Source organism: Vicugna pacos, chromosome 5 (assembly GCF_048564905.1).
Source record: "Vicugna pacos chromosome 5, VicPac4, whole genome shotgun sequence".
Lineage (NCBI taxonomy): Eukaryota > Metazoa > Chordata > Mammalia > Artiodactyla > Camelidae > Vicugna > Vicugna pacos.
Window position 1 is genome coordinate 50296669 of NC_132991.1, and position 18144 is coordinate 50314812.

At 32.3% G+C, this 18144-nt stretch overlaps 1 protein-coding gene across 7 annotated transcripts in view; it reads right to left on the minus strand.

Annotated features, from left to right (window-relative positions):
• The window catches only part of SESTD1 (SEC14 and spectrin domain containing 1), a 222665-nt gene that overhangs the window by 29465 nt on the left and 175056 nt on the right, over nt 1-18144 (minus strand). For all 7 annotated transcript variants that reach the window (XM_072961233.1, XM_072961234.1, XM_072961235.1 and 4 more), the window contains 3 exons: nt 6002-6115; nt 4728-4825; nt 2474-2529 (listed from right to left, as the gene is read on the minus strand). In XM_072961233.1, the coding sequence (XP_072817334.1) occupies nt 2474-2529; nt 4728-4825; nt 6002-6115 (268 nt within the window). The remainder of the gene's footprint in view (nt 1-2473; nt 2530-4727; nt 4826-6001; nt 6116-18144) is intronic.

Here is an 18144-nt window from a genome sequence, read left to right on the forward strand (position 1 = left end):
TATGTTTCGTCTGACAGTAATAACCAATACTAAGCAATAACTTGTAGGATTTCAGTATTAACCCATACCCTTAAATCATAGCACCTAAAAGAAATGTTGATGTGTAACAAATGTATGATTATAGTAAAGGGGGGAAGTCTTTACTACTGGTACAAAATAATATTTTAATAATCTCTACTTATATGAAACTCTACAGCATATTGACCAGGAATCTTGAGGGGTCATACCAGTCTAAGAACCACATCCAATATTATTTGATTACAGCAAACTCATACAGAAAATCTCTCATGCATGAGTAATTAAAATTATACAATGTGCAACACCTAAAGTTGTTACGTATATTAAAATTAAAAAGTAAATAAACTGCAAATTGTTTTTCCAGGATATTATTCCAATTACTATTTAGGAGCCAATAAATATGCAGATATTTAAATTCTCTTCTCTTCATCTTTATTCAATAAAATGTCCTAAATTTAAATGGCTTTTTAACATATACACACTATTATATATAAAACAGATAAACAAGGACCTACTGTATAGCACAAAAACCTATATTCAATATCTTGTAATAACCTATAATGGAAAATAACCTGAAAAAGAATATACATAATTATACTATATAATACATTATGTTATATATATAATTATATATGAATGAATATATATATTTGAATCACTCCGTGGTACACCTGAAACTAACATGGAATTGTAAACCAACTATACTTCAATTTTTAAAAAATGGCTTTCAATAATAGAAACAGAATTTTTATGATGGAGTTATTTCCAATGTCTGACAAATATCCAAGATTGTTCTAAACCTCTCCTCTTTATACTCTTTCTACCCCTACTTTGAGTTAACAGCATGTAAAAAAGAATTTAGTGGCATTTAAACTCCATTCTAAAATACCAATCTAGAAAGTTTCTTAATTCAATGGCTTAAGCAGCTTTTACAACGTTTAATACAAACATGGGATTAAGTTTAAATCTAAAGCAATATTTTTACTGACAGTCTATTGTATCTTCTAAACACGTAGCAAAATTCACAGATTACAAATATTTCTTTTTCTTCTAGGAAATAAGATCCAAATCATACTGAAAAATCTTGGGAGAACTGAATCAATACAACAAAGATACTCAGAATTTATTTCTTTATATTACATTATAAAACACCTGTTTTTTAAGACTTATGCAAAGTCTTTCTATACACATAGACACACATATATTCACATACATATTTCCATAAAGTCATTAAGATCAGAATACATTTTTTTTTTACTTTGACAACTGTACCTTTAATGTTTTCCTTGTGGATATCATTTCCATGCAGCACAAACATAATGACTTCAAAGACCATACTTTGAAACCAAACTGCCTTGGTTCAAGTCCTAACTCTATCATTACTAGCCGTGAAACCTGCATAAATTATTAAAACTTTTAATGCCTGCGTATCCCCATCTTAATATTAGGATGACAGTAATACCTACACTTCACTGAGCTGTGGTGAAGAATAAGAGTTAGCATATGTAAAGTGCTTAGAACACTGCCTACTATGCAGTAGGATTAGAATTATGTCTTATTACTAGAAAAATAAATTAGAAACAAAATATATTTTCATTTAAAAGAATTTCAACGTGTTCTCCTACAGTTTGTGAAACTACTAGTAGAGCTATTTGGACTGGAATGTACAAGCCACACAGCACTGAACACACACTATGTACAAGGCCATTGCAAGGTATTAACTGTTTTTACACAGATGACTGTAAAACAGCTACTAGCTTTGGATTTAGACCTATTTTTAATGCTATGGTGATAGAGCTTAACAGTTATTTTATCTTTTTTTTTTTACATTTTTTATTGATTCATAATCATTTTACAGTGTTGTGTCAAATTCCAGTGTTCAGCACAATTTTTCAGTCATTCATGGACATATACACACTCATTGTCACATTTTTTTCTCTGTGATTTATCATAACATTTTGTGTATATTTCCCTGTGCTATACAGTGTAATCTTGTTTATCTATTCTACAAGCAGTTATTTTATCTTGAGCAAGTTTTTTAATCTCTCTAAGCCTTGGCTTCCTCAAATACAAAATAGAGAAAATAATACTAATTATCTCAAGGGGCTGTTTAGAGAATGAAATGAAAATGAAAATACACAAAAATACAATGCTAGAAACATAACGAGTATTCAGTAATCTTCATAGCAATCCAATGAAATAGAAACTTTTATCTTCATTTCACAGATTAAGAAATACATTCAAATATTTCAAGAAGAGATAATTTATCAATATTAACAATTTTTTATATTGTAGAGTATATTAACACAGGTTAAACCAAGAGCAGTTTGAAAAACTTCCCGTTAAGTTTCTACCACAAAATACACTCAGTCAATGTTTATTTCATGAGTCAATTAATACACGATTGGTTTAATGGATTATGACTAACACTGGTAAGTTTTTTTTTTAATCTCACCTGTCTGAAGAACAGTTTCAGGATCAACTGATGGAAGAAAGTTTAAATCCACAGACCTGGCAAGCACCAAAAGAGTAATTTGTTAAAAAATAGTATGTATTTTTATCTATATAACTTAAGAAAATCCTTTATACATACTTATAAAAACAGAGGCATACAAGGATGAAAATCTGAAATATATTGTTCTACCAGGCTAATTTCTCTTAAGCATTAGGAAGTCCATTTGAGATAATGAAATACTAGTAGCCAAAGAGATATCTACATGACAAGTGACAAAATACACTACTTGGAAAAATATAATTTATTATTAAGTATAGTATTATTTCAAATATATTGAAAGAATCAATTTTAGTACTTTCCCCTGGATAAGATATTTGCTTCAAAATGAAATTTGTCACTACATAATGACCCAAGAATGTTAACACTAGAAATGCATGCAGCCATCCTCCCATCAAGAGTTCACTCACCTACAGCAACCTTTGAGAGTTGCAAACAGTCTCTCTGATATTTGTGTGTTTGTGCCCCCTAGTAGCTGTACTCTCTTCCCTGTACTAACTGTTTCATTTGAAGCTGGACTACGGCCTTTATTTTCTTAAACACATATGATATACACAAGATGAAGGAAAGATAGGGTGCATGGCAAATCAAAGCCTAGGATCTTGCTGCTGTAACTGACAGGTCTTGCTCTGTATCTTTCACACTTTTGTCAGCTGATCTACATCTAGATGCTTCCTGAGGACTGACATAAAGAAGGTGATGAAAATTATCAAGAGGGACTTTATTACCTCGGGTTTAAAAGACACCAAGTAATAACACTTGAGTTCCTAGGGGAGGGATTAGTAAATACAAGATTTTACTTGATTTTCATGCAGCCTTGCAAATCATTTCCCAGTGTTTCCAAAACACTGAATGAGACATTATTAGATGGAGAAAAAGGGGTTCCATTGGCATGTAAGTATAGGAAACAAAGGAAGCAATTAAACAGGTTTCTTGACTGCAGTGCTTTCTCAGAATCTATAATCTGCAAATGTTCAGTCATTCCCAAAGAGGGAATCATAATAAACAGCATTACACTAGATAACTGCAAATTCATTTTCTACAGGCACCCTCTTAGGATGTCTTTCCTGAAGAACGTGGTTTTGAGAAACACCAAACTTCCTCTGTTGCACTATTCAGAAAAGTAAGAGGTTTGACAAATTTTTGTCAAGTAACTTGTGTGACATTTTCAGTTCCTAAATCACAGCATATAAGTGTGTATGTGTGATATTTGTATTTACATATATGTAAAATGTTTACATCTACATTTTATATAGTCTCTATCTATACGACAGTAATGTTCCTAACTGTTGTAACTTTAGATTTACATTCAAACCATTTGTTTTCATATCTTTACTTTGCTTTAAATCAAGATTTGGTGTTAAAACTATGACTTCACATCTCTCTTACCTTATTATCTCAGTTAACTAGTCTGTGACTATATTTAGATTCATGGAATAACAATAAGAATTCTATCAAGGTCTCACTGTATTTTTAAGGTCAGGTTCAAATAAGATAGACAAGGATGAGTACTGAAACTTTCAAATTTCTTAATGAAAAATTACTCTTCTAGTGACTACTTTGTTACTGAGGATTAATTTGCTTCCTACAGTGCTTTTTACCTGGGGAAAGGGAACTGGCATAAAAACTGTTAAGGTTGAAAAATTCAATATAAAATAATAAATCTAGGTAGTTACATTTAGATAATACAAATGAACAAATACTTCATCCAATGTCATAAAAACTAAATTCCCCAAGCTAAACTCATGCATATCACATATTTTACAAGGACACAGGAGTTTTACATGATAGGCATTTAAGTGCTAATGTATTTAAATAAGGTTATAATGATTTTATTTCAGGCTGCAACCTTTTCCATATTCTTTACAAGCAAAGTAAAACTCTAAAAAGGCAGAAAACTGTTTCATTTTGGAAACATTTTCTTGCAAAACAAATATTTTTGTGTCATAAAAAGCTAAATATATTACTATTCATCAAAAAAAGTCTTCTGTAAAGAAATTTGGATTGAAATCAGTAAGTTTTACATGTAAAGCAAATTCACAAAAATTAAAAAATAAATTCAGTTCAACTTTTGTATGGTAAGTTTGATTGAATGGAGACTTGCTCACCTTAGTTCTTTCAGCTTGCCTTAACAATAGAGGTCATCTTTTATCAGATTAATCATAGCTTTGCAAAAGTGTAACTTAGCCACATTTACCTTTCTTTCTCTTGCTGATTTCCTTTATCACTTCCATTGTTAATCAAAGCAAGTTCATCTAATAATGATGTAGATTCCTTTGTAAACTTCTCAAAAACCTACAGTATGAGATTTTATTAACATATTAAGAATAATCTTAAAAGTTGATATATATATACACATACATATATACATATATACACACACATATATATATGTGTATATATATGGATTTTCAACTAAGAGCAATAGAATTAGCCATGCAGGATTCTGGTTCCCTCTCTAGATGACTTCAATCACTGGAGCACAACAATGTAGAAGACAAAAACCAACCCACTTCCTAAAACAATGAAGACAAAACTGCTTCCTAAAATAATTAATAATTTCAATGGATAATAAATTTTTAAAATTTAAATACGTTAATAAATTACTTTTATTCCTTAATCAGACAAGTTTATTTTTATTCCTATGTTTCTTTGAGAAACATCTGCACCAACTATAGTTTTAACTACATGAACATTATCTAAACCAGTTCTAATGCTCTAATTCCAGTTATGGAACATTTCTTTATGTTATTCTGTTAATCATTCTGGTTGCACGTAATTAAGTTAAGAGTTTTACATACAAGCATGTATTATAAAAATAAATTAGTTATAATTTTAACATAATTTCTCAAAATATTTCTAAAAAGGGATTTGTGGAAGTCTTTACAATGAAATGGACATTCGTTTGTCTGATACCATTGTTCAAGTATGGTGAAAATAGAATTGGTTGTCCATTCTGAAATATCCAAAAGTTCAATATGCTTCAATAAAATTACCATATAATCTAAACTGAATTAATTTGAAGGTTGTTCTTTCAGTCCCTAGCAATTTGATTCAACAATGCTACATTATACAGAGCAGCATGTTTCCTAAGTCTGGCCTGGAAAAGAAGATGTATTTTCAGAAATGAAAACCTTAACCTGGTCAAACTGCTCTTCAACTCAAACTGATGTCTAAATACCCTCTCTGAAAATGGTATATCAATTAGATTATCTCTCAGGAAATTATGCTCTTTTATTCTACTCAAAAATTTACAACTTTGACTATAATACTTCTACTAATAACAACAACAATAGCTGCGTACCTAATTCCACAGCATTTGCCTTCAAGCGTTATGCTACCAGGTGGTATGCATTGTATTTCTTCATTTTTATAAAAAGGAGAACAATCTACATTTTAGTTGATTAAAAAGTTATCAAAATACATCTTATTTATATGTAATAACATTTTATCTCATTGTAATATACCAACCAGCCTCTTATTTAACCAATCCATGTGATCATAGGTGAGACTCCCACCAAAATCTTCTGTTAACTGGCAGGGTTCTATATAACGAGTCAATTTATTGGCAGACACTAAAATAACCTAAAAAGGTTAAAAAAAAATTTAGTGAGCCACTATTAATGTCATGAAACTAATGAGGAGATAAAATTGATTAAAATATGCAATACTGTTTCCAACATGATGATATACTATCATTTATTTAAAGAATATAATAACATTAAAATCAATTCAATAAATTGTAGATACCTACTAAGAAATAAGCTATCATTAACCAATTATAATACCACACTGTAAAAAATAAGACACACTATCAGCTCAGGTGAAACATTTGGAAATATCAATAATTTCTTAGTAATAAAAATCAATTCCTTATTGATGTACAATGATGTATTCAGCAAAGAATTTTCATATGGCCTTAAAATTAGCTAGGTACACTAAATACTAAGTAGAAATGAATAATAAATTTGGCAATCAAAAAGTTATACACTGTAAAGTTTTTCTAACATTCCTTTGATTATATATTAACAAAACATGCCCTCTAGTAGCAGAGTAAAACGCAATTAATATACACTAATATTTAGTTTGAAAAACAGAACTAAAAAGTAGGGTGAAGGTCAGAGAATTAATTAAACTTGAAACTTACGTATTAACATGATATTCTTTTAACTCTAAACTTAAAAAGAATTACAAAATGAACCGAGACCATTTTAGCACTAAATAAAATTTTAATGAAGATATACATGAATATAAAACAAAATACATATGTGGGAGAAAAATATTCAAATGGTATTATTAATGCAAAAATGATACATGGAAAGTTGCTATTACCAAAAAAACAAAAAACAAAAAATAAAAAAACAACTTGGTAAGAAAAACAATGTGTCCAGATGGAAGGAACACCACTCCTACCCTAACAACAACAAAAGCCAGGTAATCTACAAAGCTGTAACTTTTCTGAGAACTCCTCAGAGAGCAAAGGTTACAGAGAAACCAACCAGTCTGAAAATAAAGAGAAGACAAGCACCATGGAGAGAACGGTGGAAGGGGTGACTACTAAGCGGCATGAGCAATCCTTCTGGGATGATGGAACTATTCTGTACCTTAACTGTGGTGAAGGATTTATGACTATTTGTGTTTGTCAAATTTCATAAAGCTGTAGGCTGAAAGGGAGGAATTTTACTGTATATAAATTATACCTCAATAAACCAAACTTAGGGGGAAAAAAAAAGGAAAAAAACCAATAACAACATAAGGAGGATTTGTGAAAAAACTTCCAGAGAAAGAAAAATTTGGAAAGATATCCAATATGCAAAACTAGGTACATTCATACTATATGTGAAGTTATAATGTAAACAATAATAATAAGGGAAATCACCAAGACTGCAAAATGCTTTGGTAAAAGGGGGGGGGGGGGATTACCTTATTAAGCTAACAAAACCATGATACCAAAAGTTCATAAAACTACCAGAGAAAAATATATTCTATCATAATTAGAGTTTATAACAAACTGCTAACAACACACTTAATGGAAATTAAGAGCCTTAAATGTTCATGTTAGAAAAGAGAGGCTGATCAGTATGAGCTAAGTGACCTACCTAAGAAGTTAGGGGGCAGAGGGTGGGAGGAGAACAATAGAACAAATCCAAATAAAAGAGAAAAAAGGTGAGAAATTAAGAAATTAATAAAGCCAAAACTTGTTCCTTGAAGACTAAAATAAAATCAACAAAGTTCTGATAAGACAAAGTAAGAAGAAAAGAAAGGCACGAATATCTAACAGTAAGAATAAAAAGAATATGGCTACACTGACAGTAGTGGTTTAAAAGATAATACGGAACAGGACAATCTCTTGTCAATAACTATGTCAATTTAGAAGAAATGAACAAGTTCCTACAAAAAAAAAAGGTAATTTTCAAAACTGACAAAAAACAGAACACCTATAAATCAATGAAGTGAACTGAATCACTAGATTCTTTCCATTTTCAGTCATCATACTGCTAGTGGTAGTTTTAATACTGCTATTGAGGAATCACTTAATGAAGAGACAGCAAATGACTAATACAGGGTATTCTTATTGTGCTATCCCTGATGCCCTAGAGAAAACAGAATTCTTGAGAAGGAAGATTTAAGAGGGAAAAAGTTACCCTTATGGTCTTCAGTTTGAACTGAAGTCATCATCTTACATAAACACACACACACACACACACACACGTAACATAAATTTTCTAGTTCTGTCCACTGAAATGTTTAGAAACAATGACCAATGCATACTCCTAGTAGCATCCAGATTATTGTCTTCAAATACCATTTCCCACTAAAGGAATCAATGCTCTTCAGAGAAAAGGCCAATTCCAGGTATGGGGCTGGAAATACCCATGATGAGCCTGGAACATCTTATCCAGATATCAAGAAAGCCATCCAAGACATTGGGGTTGTGCCAAAAGGTCCTGAAAAGGCTTCCACTGGCCAAAGATGTAACAATTTGCATGCCAATTTAAACTCTTTAATAAACTAAGGGATCTAGGAACTGAACATCAATGGCTACTAACTTCACGAAAAACATAACTATTACGAACCTCATGATCAAAGAAACATCAACACCAATGAACAGCCTTGGAAAAAGAAAATCAAATCTGAATATAATCACCTAATTCACGGAAATACAGAGATTTGAAAAAGCAGAATAATACGTTAAATTACACCACAGGGATGCTCACTAAAAGGAAAAACCCTACAAAACACACATCATGGTCTCTTAAAGGAAAAAAAATGTGCAAGAGAAAGAAAAATTAAGATTAAAAAGCTTAATTTAATGGACTAATACAAAATCCCACAACCAATAATAAGAGAATTACACACTTTTTTCAAGCCAAAAATATCTAAAAACTTAACTGTGTATCAGGTCATAAAGAAAATCTTTATGTACATTTCAAAGAAAATAACTCATAACATTCTACCACCACAATGAAATTAAGTTAGAAATCAATAATCAACCAAATCAGAAATCATTAAGAAGATTTTTAAAACTTATCTACTTGGAAAGACATCTCAAACCAACCACAATATGTGGACAATATCTGGATCCTGATTCAAATCTATCAATCTTGTGTGCATTCATAATTTATGTATAAATTTATGAATACAATTTAAAATGTATTATTTATATAGAATATTTTATATATGATCAAATCCTTTTATGACATTCACCAAATAACTAGATATTTGAAACCAAGTGTCTCTTTGATAATAAGGAATTGTTTAAGGTATTATTTATGATATTATTATTATTATTAATGATAATGGTATTGGGCTATTTTTTAGAAAACTTTCCAGATAAACTTAAATGTCTTAAATTTCCTTCACTATAATGTCCCAAGTCTTCCTTGGGGGAAGTGGATAGGGGTAAGGATGGGGCAGGATGGACCATGCATTGATGGTTGTTGGAAATGGATATAGGGATACATGGATTTAATTGTAATATTGTTTACTTTTTTATGTGTTCATAACTCCTTATAATAAGAATACTAAAAAACTAAGATACATAAAAATCTCTCTTTAAAAAAAAATCTTTCCAGAAAGAAAATGCTAGGCCCATTCAACTTACAAGTGAGTTTTAAAAATCAAAGAACAAAGGATCAATCAAGATGGCCAAGCAGGAATACATGGAACTCATCTCCCCAGTATTAACATATCAAAAATATATCCGCATGTAGAACAATTCTCACTGGAAATCGGCAAAGACTCCTGTACAAGAAAGGCTGTAAGAAAGATCCACATGTAATTAGGTAGGAAGGGAAGAGGAGAGATCAAGTCAGGACCTGTATCCCTGGGAGGAGATGCAGAGGAAAGAAGAGATTTTATGGGTGGAGACCCATCCTGGGGAGTGTGAGCAGTTCAAGCCACAGACTGGGTGACAAGTCCTGGGGGTGGCACTGGATCTAGGGGTGCCATGACCGGGAGAAAGCTCAGCTGTGAGATGCATAGGCAACTTGGTCCCAGAGTAGCAGCAGCCACTGTTGGCACATATCCAGGCAGCACATCAGAAGCAGCCCAGAACTCTAAGGTGGCCACTCCACCACAGCTCACTCCCTGATACACAGTGAGAGTCCACATGTGCCCTGCCTGCCTTGTGGTGCAGCTCCACAACAAGACAATGGAGGCAGAAGCTGGGGGCAGTGATTGGCTGTAAGTGGCAAAGCAGACCTGGATCTTAGGCTGTATCTGAGCAGAGAGAGAGAAACAACTGCTGATGCCTGCAGAGTACTCCACTGCTCAGACCTCTGTCTGCAGGCCACATAAGCCGAGAGTACACACAGACCCCACTTGCTTCACCACTCCTCCACTCTGGGTCAATGGTCATGATGTTGGGATTGGGGAAAGTACACACTTAAAGGGAACAGAGCCAGCTCAAGCCTGACCCTTAGGGCTTCTTCTCCATCAAAATGGGATCAGACCCCACCCCTGAAAGGGCGATGATGGCCACTTAGCAAAGAAGCCTCACCTCACACCTGACTGCAGTTCTAGTCTTTCCACTTCCAGCCCCACCTCCTACCAAAGTGATAGCGGCCACTCTGAGGAAAGATAGGATCCACATCCATGTCAAATTCAGCTCTCACCAAAGGCACTGGGCATATGCATTCTGTACAGGAATGTTCCCACATAAGGCACCCCTTCAAGACCCAATAGGTAACTGTTTCACCTAAATTCATAGAGACAGATAAAGTTAAGCAAAATGAAAAGGCAGAAAAACTGGTCTCAACTGAAAAAGCAAGAGAAGAAGCCGGAAAAAACAGTGGGACAGAAATAAACAATTTGCCAGATAAAGAAATCAAAGCATTAGTAATAAGAATGTTAACCGAGTTAGGGAAAAGAATAGATGAACACAGTGAGAAACTCAACAAGGAAGTAGAAAAAAGAAAAAAACCCACTTAGAAATGAGTAATTCAATAACTGAAATTAAAAAAAAAAAAACTAGAAGAAATGAACAGCAGATTGATACACAGGAATGCACAGATAAAGGAAATCACCTAGTCAGAAAAACCAAAAGAAAAACTAATTTTTAAAAATGAAAACAGATTAAGGGATCTCTGGCATAACCTTAAAAATGGGCAGAAGACCTGAACAGACATTTTTCTAAAGGCATACAGATGGTCAGACATATGAAAAGATGCTCAATTTTGCTAATCATCAGAGAAATGCAAATCAAAACCACAATGACATTATCACTTCACACCTGTCAGAATGGCTATCATCAGAAAGACCACAAATAACAAATGTTGGTGAGGATGTGGAGAAAAAGGAACCCTGGTACACTGCTGGTGGGAATGTTAAGTTGGTGTAGCAACTGTGGAAAACAGAAGGAAGGTTTCTCAAAAAAAACCCACTAAAAACAGAACTACCATATAACCCAGCAATTCCACTCCTGGGTATATATCCAGAAAAAAACACAAACACTAATTTAAAAAGATACATGCATCCCAATGTTGACAGCAACACTATTTATAATAGCCAAGATAAGGAAGCAACCCAATTGTCCATCAACAGACAAATGGATAAAGATGTGGTGTGTGGGTGTGTGTGTATATACAGACATATATGTACGTGTGTGCATGTGTATATACAAATATTTTATATATATGTATAAATTTTTACAAACTGGAATATTACTTAGTCATTAAAAAGAGTCAAATTCTGCCATTTGTAGTAACATAGATGGATCAAGAGATGACTATACTTAGTGAAGTAAGTCAGACAGAGAAAACATGTATTATATGATATCACCTATTTGTCAAATCTAAAAAAATAGAACAAACAAATGTATATAGCAAAACAGAAACAGACTCACAGATATAGAGAGTAAACTAGCAGTTACCAGCGGGGAGAGGGGCAAGACTGGGGTATGGAATTAGAGATACAAATTACTATGTACAAAATAGATAAGCAACAAGGATATATTGTACAACACAGGGACTTAGAACCATTGTTTTGTAATAACTTTGAATGGAGTATAATCTATAAAAATACTAAATCACTACGTTGTACAGCTGAAACTAATATAACAACGTACATCAACTATACTTTAATCAGTCAGTATCAAAAACCATCATTTCAATCTTAAACAAATGCTTCCAGAGAACAGAAATGGAAGAAGCACTCCAACTCATTTGATGAGACTAGAAAAACACTGATACCCAACAACACTTTGAGAAAAGAAAAAGCCACAATGACTCATAAATATCCAGACTGAGCCAGTATCAGGTGTTAGCAAGGCTATTGGGCAGCATGAATTCTTACACACTGTAAGTGGATATATAAATTAGAACACCTCTTTGGAAAACAGTATGGCATTATCTTGAAAATTTGAGCATTTCTATAACCTATGCCTGAATATTCTGCAAACAGAAAAATCTTACACATATTTATAAGGAGACATATATGACCGTTTATAAGTATCATGCATAATGGCAAAATAATTAGAAACAACACGAATGTCCATCAACAGGAGAACAAGTAAATTGTTTTTATCCACAGAATGGAATAACATTCAGCAGTGAAAATGAATCAACTACAACTACCACAAGAATAGCATGAATCAAACATATAATGATGAGTGAGAGAAAGCAAGTCACTGAAGACTAAAATCATGATCCTATTTTTATAAAGCCAAAATTAAGTGAAATTAAATACATTATTCAGGAATAAATAATACCCTTAAATGGTAACTCTATAGAAATAAATATAAAAGAATAATAAAAGATAAACATTCCCTATTTTTCTAAAAATTTTGTCCTGTTCTCATTTATGTTTTTAATACACACACACAGAACGAGAACATGAACAAAAGATGGACAGGCACAAATAAGTCAGGTACTAAGGGATGGACTGTAGGTAAATGAGATCAGGGAGGGGCACTCAAATCTATTTCAAGGTATTGCTATCTGGGTTCTTAGGTTGGGTTGTGGGTATCCAAGTGTTTGTTTTATTATTAAGCTTCATGTTATACATACACATTTTTTAAAGAATATGTACTAAATACTACATTAAAATACTAAAAACAAAGAATCAACAGAAGAAGGCAATGACTGACAGAAGGGGCACCCTGAGCTTTCAACTTCAGACTGAAGAAAAGGTAACTCTTCTGAGGCAACAAGCAAGGAGGTTAGAGAAAAATGGAAAATCCGGAGGCAGAGATGACAGGAAAGCAGAGGGAGTTCATGTGCCTCTTATTTTTCCATTAAAAAAAAAATAGAACAGCAAATTATACTTTTGGTTAGTTTAATAACAGCACACTACATTATGCATATCTATTTTAAAAGACAGCTGAATGCTATTTCCAGTATGAAGAGTTGAGTGTATCTGAATTTCACTGTTTCCCTGTTTAGGTAATAATGGGAGCTAATTTAAAACAAACAGAATAAAAAGAACACAGAAAATCATCTTCCATTAGTGAAAAATTTGTCACAGAGGGCCTTCATTTTACCCTCTTGTTTAATGTAACTTCTTTAGACTAGTTGTTAGAAACAGGCATGATGTTAATCATTAAACAGTAAGTGAAGTTAGACCATAGAAACCATTTAATCTGCCACCAACTCCTCTCTTGGGATCAAGACAGATACTTTCACACTAGGAAAACTAAACACAGACAGATTTCACGGAGGGACTCTTCCTGCTCCAAAAATGTCTGGCAATTGATTAACTAGATATATATTTACAATGAAATAAAATATGTATTAACTCCTTGAGGAAATAAACTACTAGCTAAATTGAGTGTCAATTCATATCTGAAAAGAGAACATTTCCAGAGTACTCTCTCCTGAAAAGATGACTGAAAAGAAAACTTGACAGATGTAAAACATAATGAATGGTCCTTCTGCTCTTCTAGTCTGCTCTCCTTATTTGGCACAATATTCAATTTAAATACTGAAAAAACATCTTTTGGAAAACTGCTACCATGCACCTTATAAACTTACCATTTTAATAATATTCAACATTCATTATTTAGTGGAAGATAAATTTATTTATTAGAAGTATTATTTATTAGAATCTATGTACTCTAGAGCTGGGAATATGAAGATAAATAAGTTATGCTTCTACAAAGTAAGTGAGCTTTTTATTTCTGCACTATTCCAGAGAGAGTTGTACAATGCTTTCATAAAATGAAGTAGATTAAAGTTTTTTGGTTTGTTTCTAAAATGTTTGCTGAAAATACTCTAACTAAATCTAAATGTTGTTGTCCCTTTGGTGGTAATAGAAGAGAGGGTCAAAGCTTTACTAGAATATCCCAAATGATTTCTAAATTCCTTTCCTAGGTTAAACATTGTTATATTACAAATGGAAGGATACTAAGCCAGGAGCCAACCATTCCAGGTCTGTGCCTTAGCTCTGCCATAAATTCATGGACTTGTAGAAGTCAATCTAAAGGAATTCACTCCAGGCATATTTCCCCAATGTGCCAAAGAAGGCAGCTGCATTAAACTCTCTCTGATGTCTCTTTAGGCTCTAAGAGGACACAATTTTAATGAGCTGTCATTGTATACATTTAATTTGGACCATTCTCTCTAATATATGACTTGTGACCTGCCCAATAAAGGGCACTTGTCACTTTCTACCCACTCTGGTTAATCTCATTATATAAACCTTTCTATATTTCAGTTCCTGAATACATTAAAGTCATTAGCAATGGATTTCAAGTTTAGTAAGCCAAATGGAAAATTCAGTTTTTCAGTTATGTATGGCAAAAGTTTATTTACATCTGAATACTCCTCTTACAAGTTCTTTTTTCCTAAAATCAACTTAAATATAAATATCACAGATTCACTTCCTTCCATAAAATATAATTTGACATAAAATATATTTGAGAATTTACTATCCCTTACTAAATACAATTTTTTTAAAGTTGGCTAGGATTATTGCTATTATGATATTTTTACTTACACAAAACATATAAACAAGGGAACATCATAATTACAGAGATCTGCATAAAGTGAATTTTCTCCATCATTACAAAAATTTTATAGAATCCATATTCTCATAAAATTCACTAATGGCTATTCAAAGTGAAAATAGTAGATTTGCCATGTAGATACACAGAATTGTACACCAGGTATTATTTAGCTTTTAAGATACTTTATGTGAAAAAAAAATAGTAATTTAAACAGTCAACTGACTCAAAACCACCACCATTTCAATTTAACAATTTAGAGAACTATCTACTGGGTGAAGCACCTCAGTTTCCACTGCAATAATCTCATCTTTACTTGAGAGAGTGAGAGCGAGGAGAAACTGCAGAGGAGGCTGGCAAATCAGCCATAACTGTTTCTATGTTATTGGATAATGTATGTTTCAAAAAGAACGAGAGAAACAACTTTTAGGAAGATCTTGTAATAACAGGAAAGAATCTTACTGTATGAAAACGCTATACACCTAAGAATCACCTTTTTGAAGTGAGTGAGGAATGGCATCCTAAAGAGGAAAGAGAAGCCCTCCTCCCAATGCACAGTGAAAGTACATTCTGTTTACAAAGGAAAGTAACTATTCACATGCATTTGGAAAATGACACCACTTGCCAGAATGCATCATACAAACCACAGACAACTGCTTCTAAGAGAACAAACCAAGTTTAAAGAGACAGACAATTCAACTCCATTGTAAGTGACACCAAGTGTCACAGAGGGATGTGATTTCAAGAAAAGAAAAAAAAAAGGAGCAAGTTCAAACACACAAGCAAAAATAAGATACTATGTTTTCCTGGGAGTGGGAGGGTGAGAAACTTAGGCCTAAAGTAAAATAAAGAGTGCTAAAAAAGGAAACTGCAGAGAGATTTCTGGAAGTTAGAAAAGCACAGAAACATATTAGAACACAAATGATCTGCATTAAAAAAAGAGAGAGAGAAAACTGACACATTCAGAGTCAATGTGGAAAAACAAATTTGGAACCCCATACTAGGTGATTTTCTCTAAAGTGCTCATTACAGCTTTTTAAGTTACAAAATACTAGCTAAGATTTCCTATATTCCTTTCTGTTATAGTTCTTAAAGAAGCCCTTAATACAGCAAATCTGTATAAAAGTTTGAACATAGAGCAATATAAATCAGGGAGTTGTTTTATCTTATGGGAAATGTTTTAATTACCTGGCAAAGAGGGAAAAAATAATAATTTGAAAAAAAAAATCCAGGGTGGGTGGGGATATAACTCAGTGGTAGAGCACATGCTTAGCATGCCCAAGGTCCTGGGTTCAAACTCAAGTACCTCCATTTGGGGAAAACACACACACACACACACAACCAGTCCCCTAAAGCAATCTACCAAAATTAAAAGCAAGGTTAGAAAATAAGATCACACTGAAGTCACATATATTATGTCTGACCCCTTTTCACCCTATGATTCAAAACACGAAAACACAAAATAATGACATAATTGCTGAAAATTCTAAAGAAGTATTTTCCAAAGCTACAGAAAAAGCTGTGAAAATCTTTAGTTAAGTGACTACTTGATGCATAAGAAATAGAGCAAATTTAAAAAAATCACTGAATTAGAGCAAAAATACTAAAAGTACAAAAAGACACAAGCGTACATAATAGTATTGGAATGTTACTTTAAACACACTATAGTCAGTTCTTCACTATCTTCTATAAAACTTTCAAATATTTACTGATATTGTCATCTACTCTAATTAAGTGATTAACTGATACAAAGACCATGTTCTAGCTTAAAAGCCCAATCTCCTTAAAAATCAAACAATTCCTTACTTATGAAGATGATGGAACCATGAACTCAACATCTGATTTTTCAAAAAATACTTTATTTTTCAAAGGTACTGAACATTTTACAGTAGTTCACCACATCACTTAAGCAGTATTTCCCAGTAATGAAAATCTCCTAACATTCTACAGTATTTTATCATTTCTTCCAGAACATAATATAGAATAGGTATGCAATGAGCTTATTTTAAGCCTAAAACAGGAATTTACTAAACTATTATAAAGTACTGAATTAAAGTCAACTTCATAATACCATCTTAACATACTATACCAAAGTAAAAAGAAAGACCAATTTCGGCTTTTTCCACCTAACAAATAGAATACATAATCTTTAATTTTAAAATAGTTATGTAAGACACAGAATTTTAAAATTATCTACTTTCATATTGGATTTTAAGACTATGTGTAAATTGGAAAAAAAAGAAGACTACATGTAAATTAGGATGGAAAATGGCATTATCCCATAAAAAGAGAACTATTTTTATAATCTGATTTTTAAAATTTAACTTTTATATTTTACAAAAATCCAACTCATTTATTTTTGTAATTTTTATGTTTCTTTTTGAGCAACTATACACGAAAAAAGGTTTGCAAGCCTGGCCTGAAAGACAACTCTGATTGTGTATAGTCTTTTAATTCCTCATAACTAAACATCCAAATTGATTTAATAACATTATATACTATCATTTTTACCATAATTTTTAGCATACTAAAGACATAATGATACTGAAACAACAATTTTGATAAAATGAGTATAATTTATACATCTGGGGATAACCGTCTTGAGGAAAATTTTCAAAATTATTATCATTCTTATGCTCCTTATTAAGTTGTTATATATAACAAATACCAATGAATCTTGTGCTGTTATTGACCAGTGTTTCATTTGAAATAAAACCACCATACTGGTTATGATTTCTAGCTGAGTGATAAATCTTGAATGACAGATCTCCAACTGACTCGTTAACTAATAATTAAAAAGACTTTAAACTCAATTAAACTTAACTCAAAATGGTGTAAATATCTGAATGTAAGTCCTGAAACCATAAAACTCCTACAAGAAAACACAAACTGCAAGCTCCCCAGAGGCCTTGGCAATGATTTTTTTTAAAAATCTGACACCAAAAGCAAAAGCAACAAAAGCAAAAATAAATTAAGTGGGGTTACATCATAATAAAAAACTTCTGCACAGCAAAGGAAACCATCAACAAATGAGAAGACAATCGACTAAATGAGAGAAAATATTTGGAAACCATTTATCTGATAAAGAACTAATATCTAAAAAGTATAAAGACCTCATACAGCTCAATAACAAAAAACCCTCCAATCTATTAAAAAATGGGCAGAAAATCTG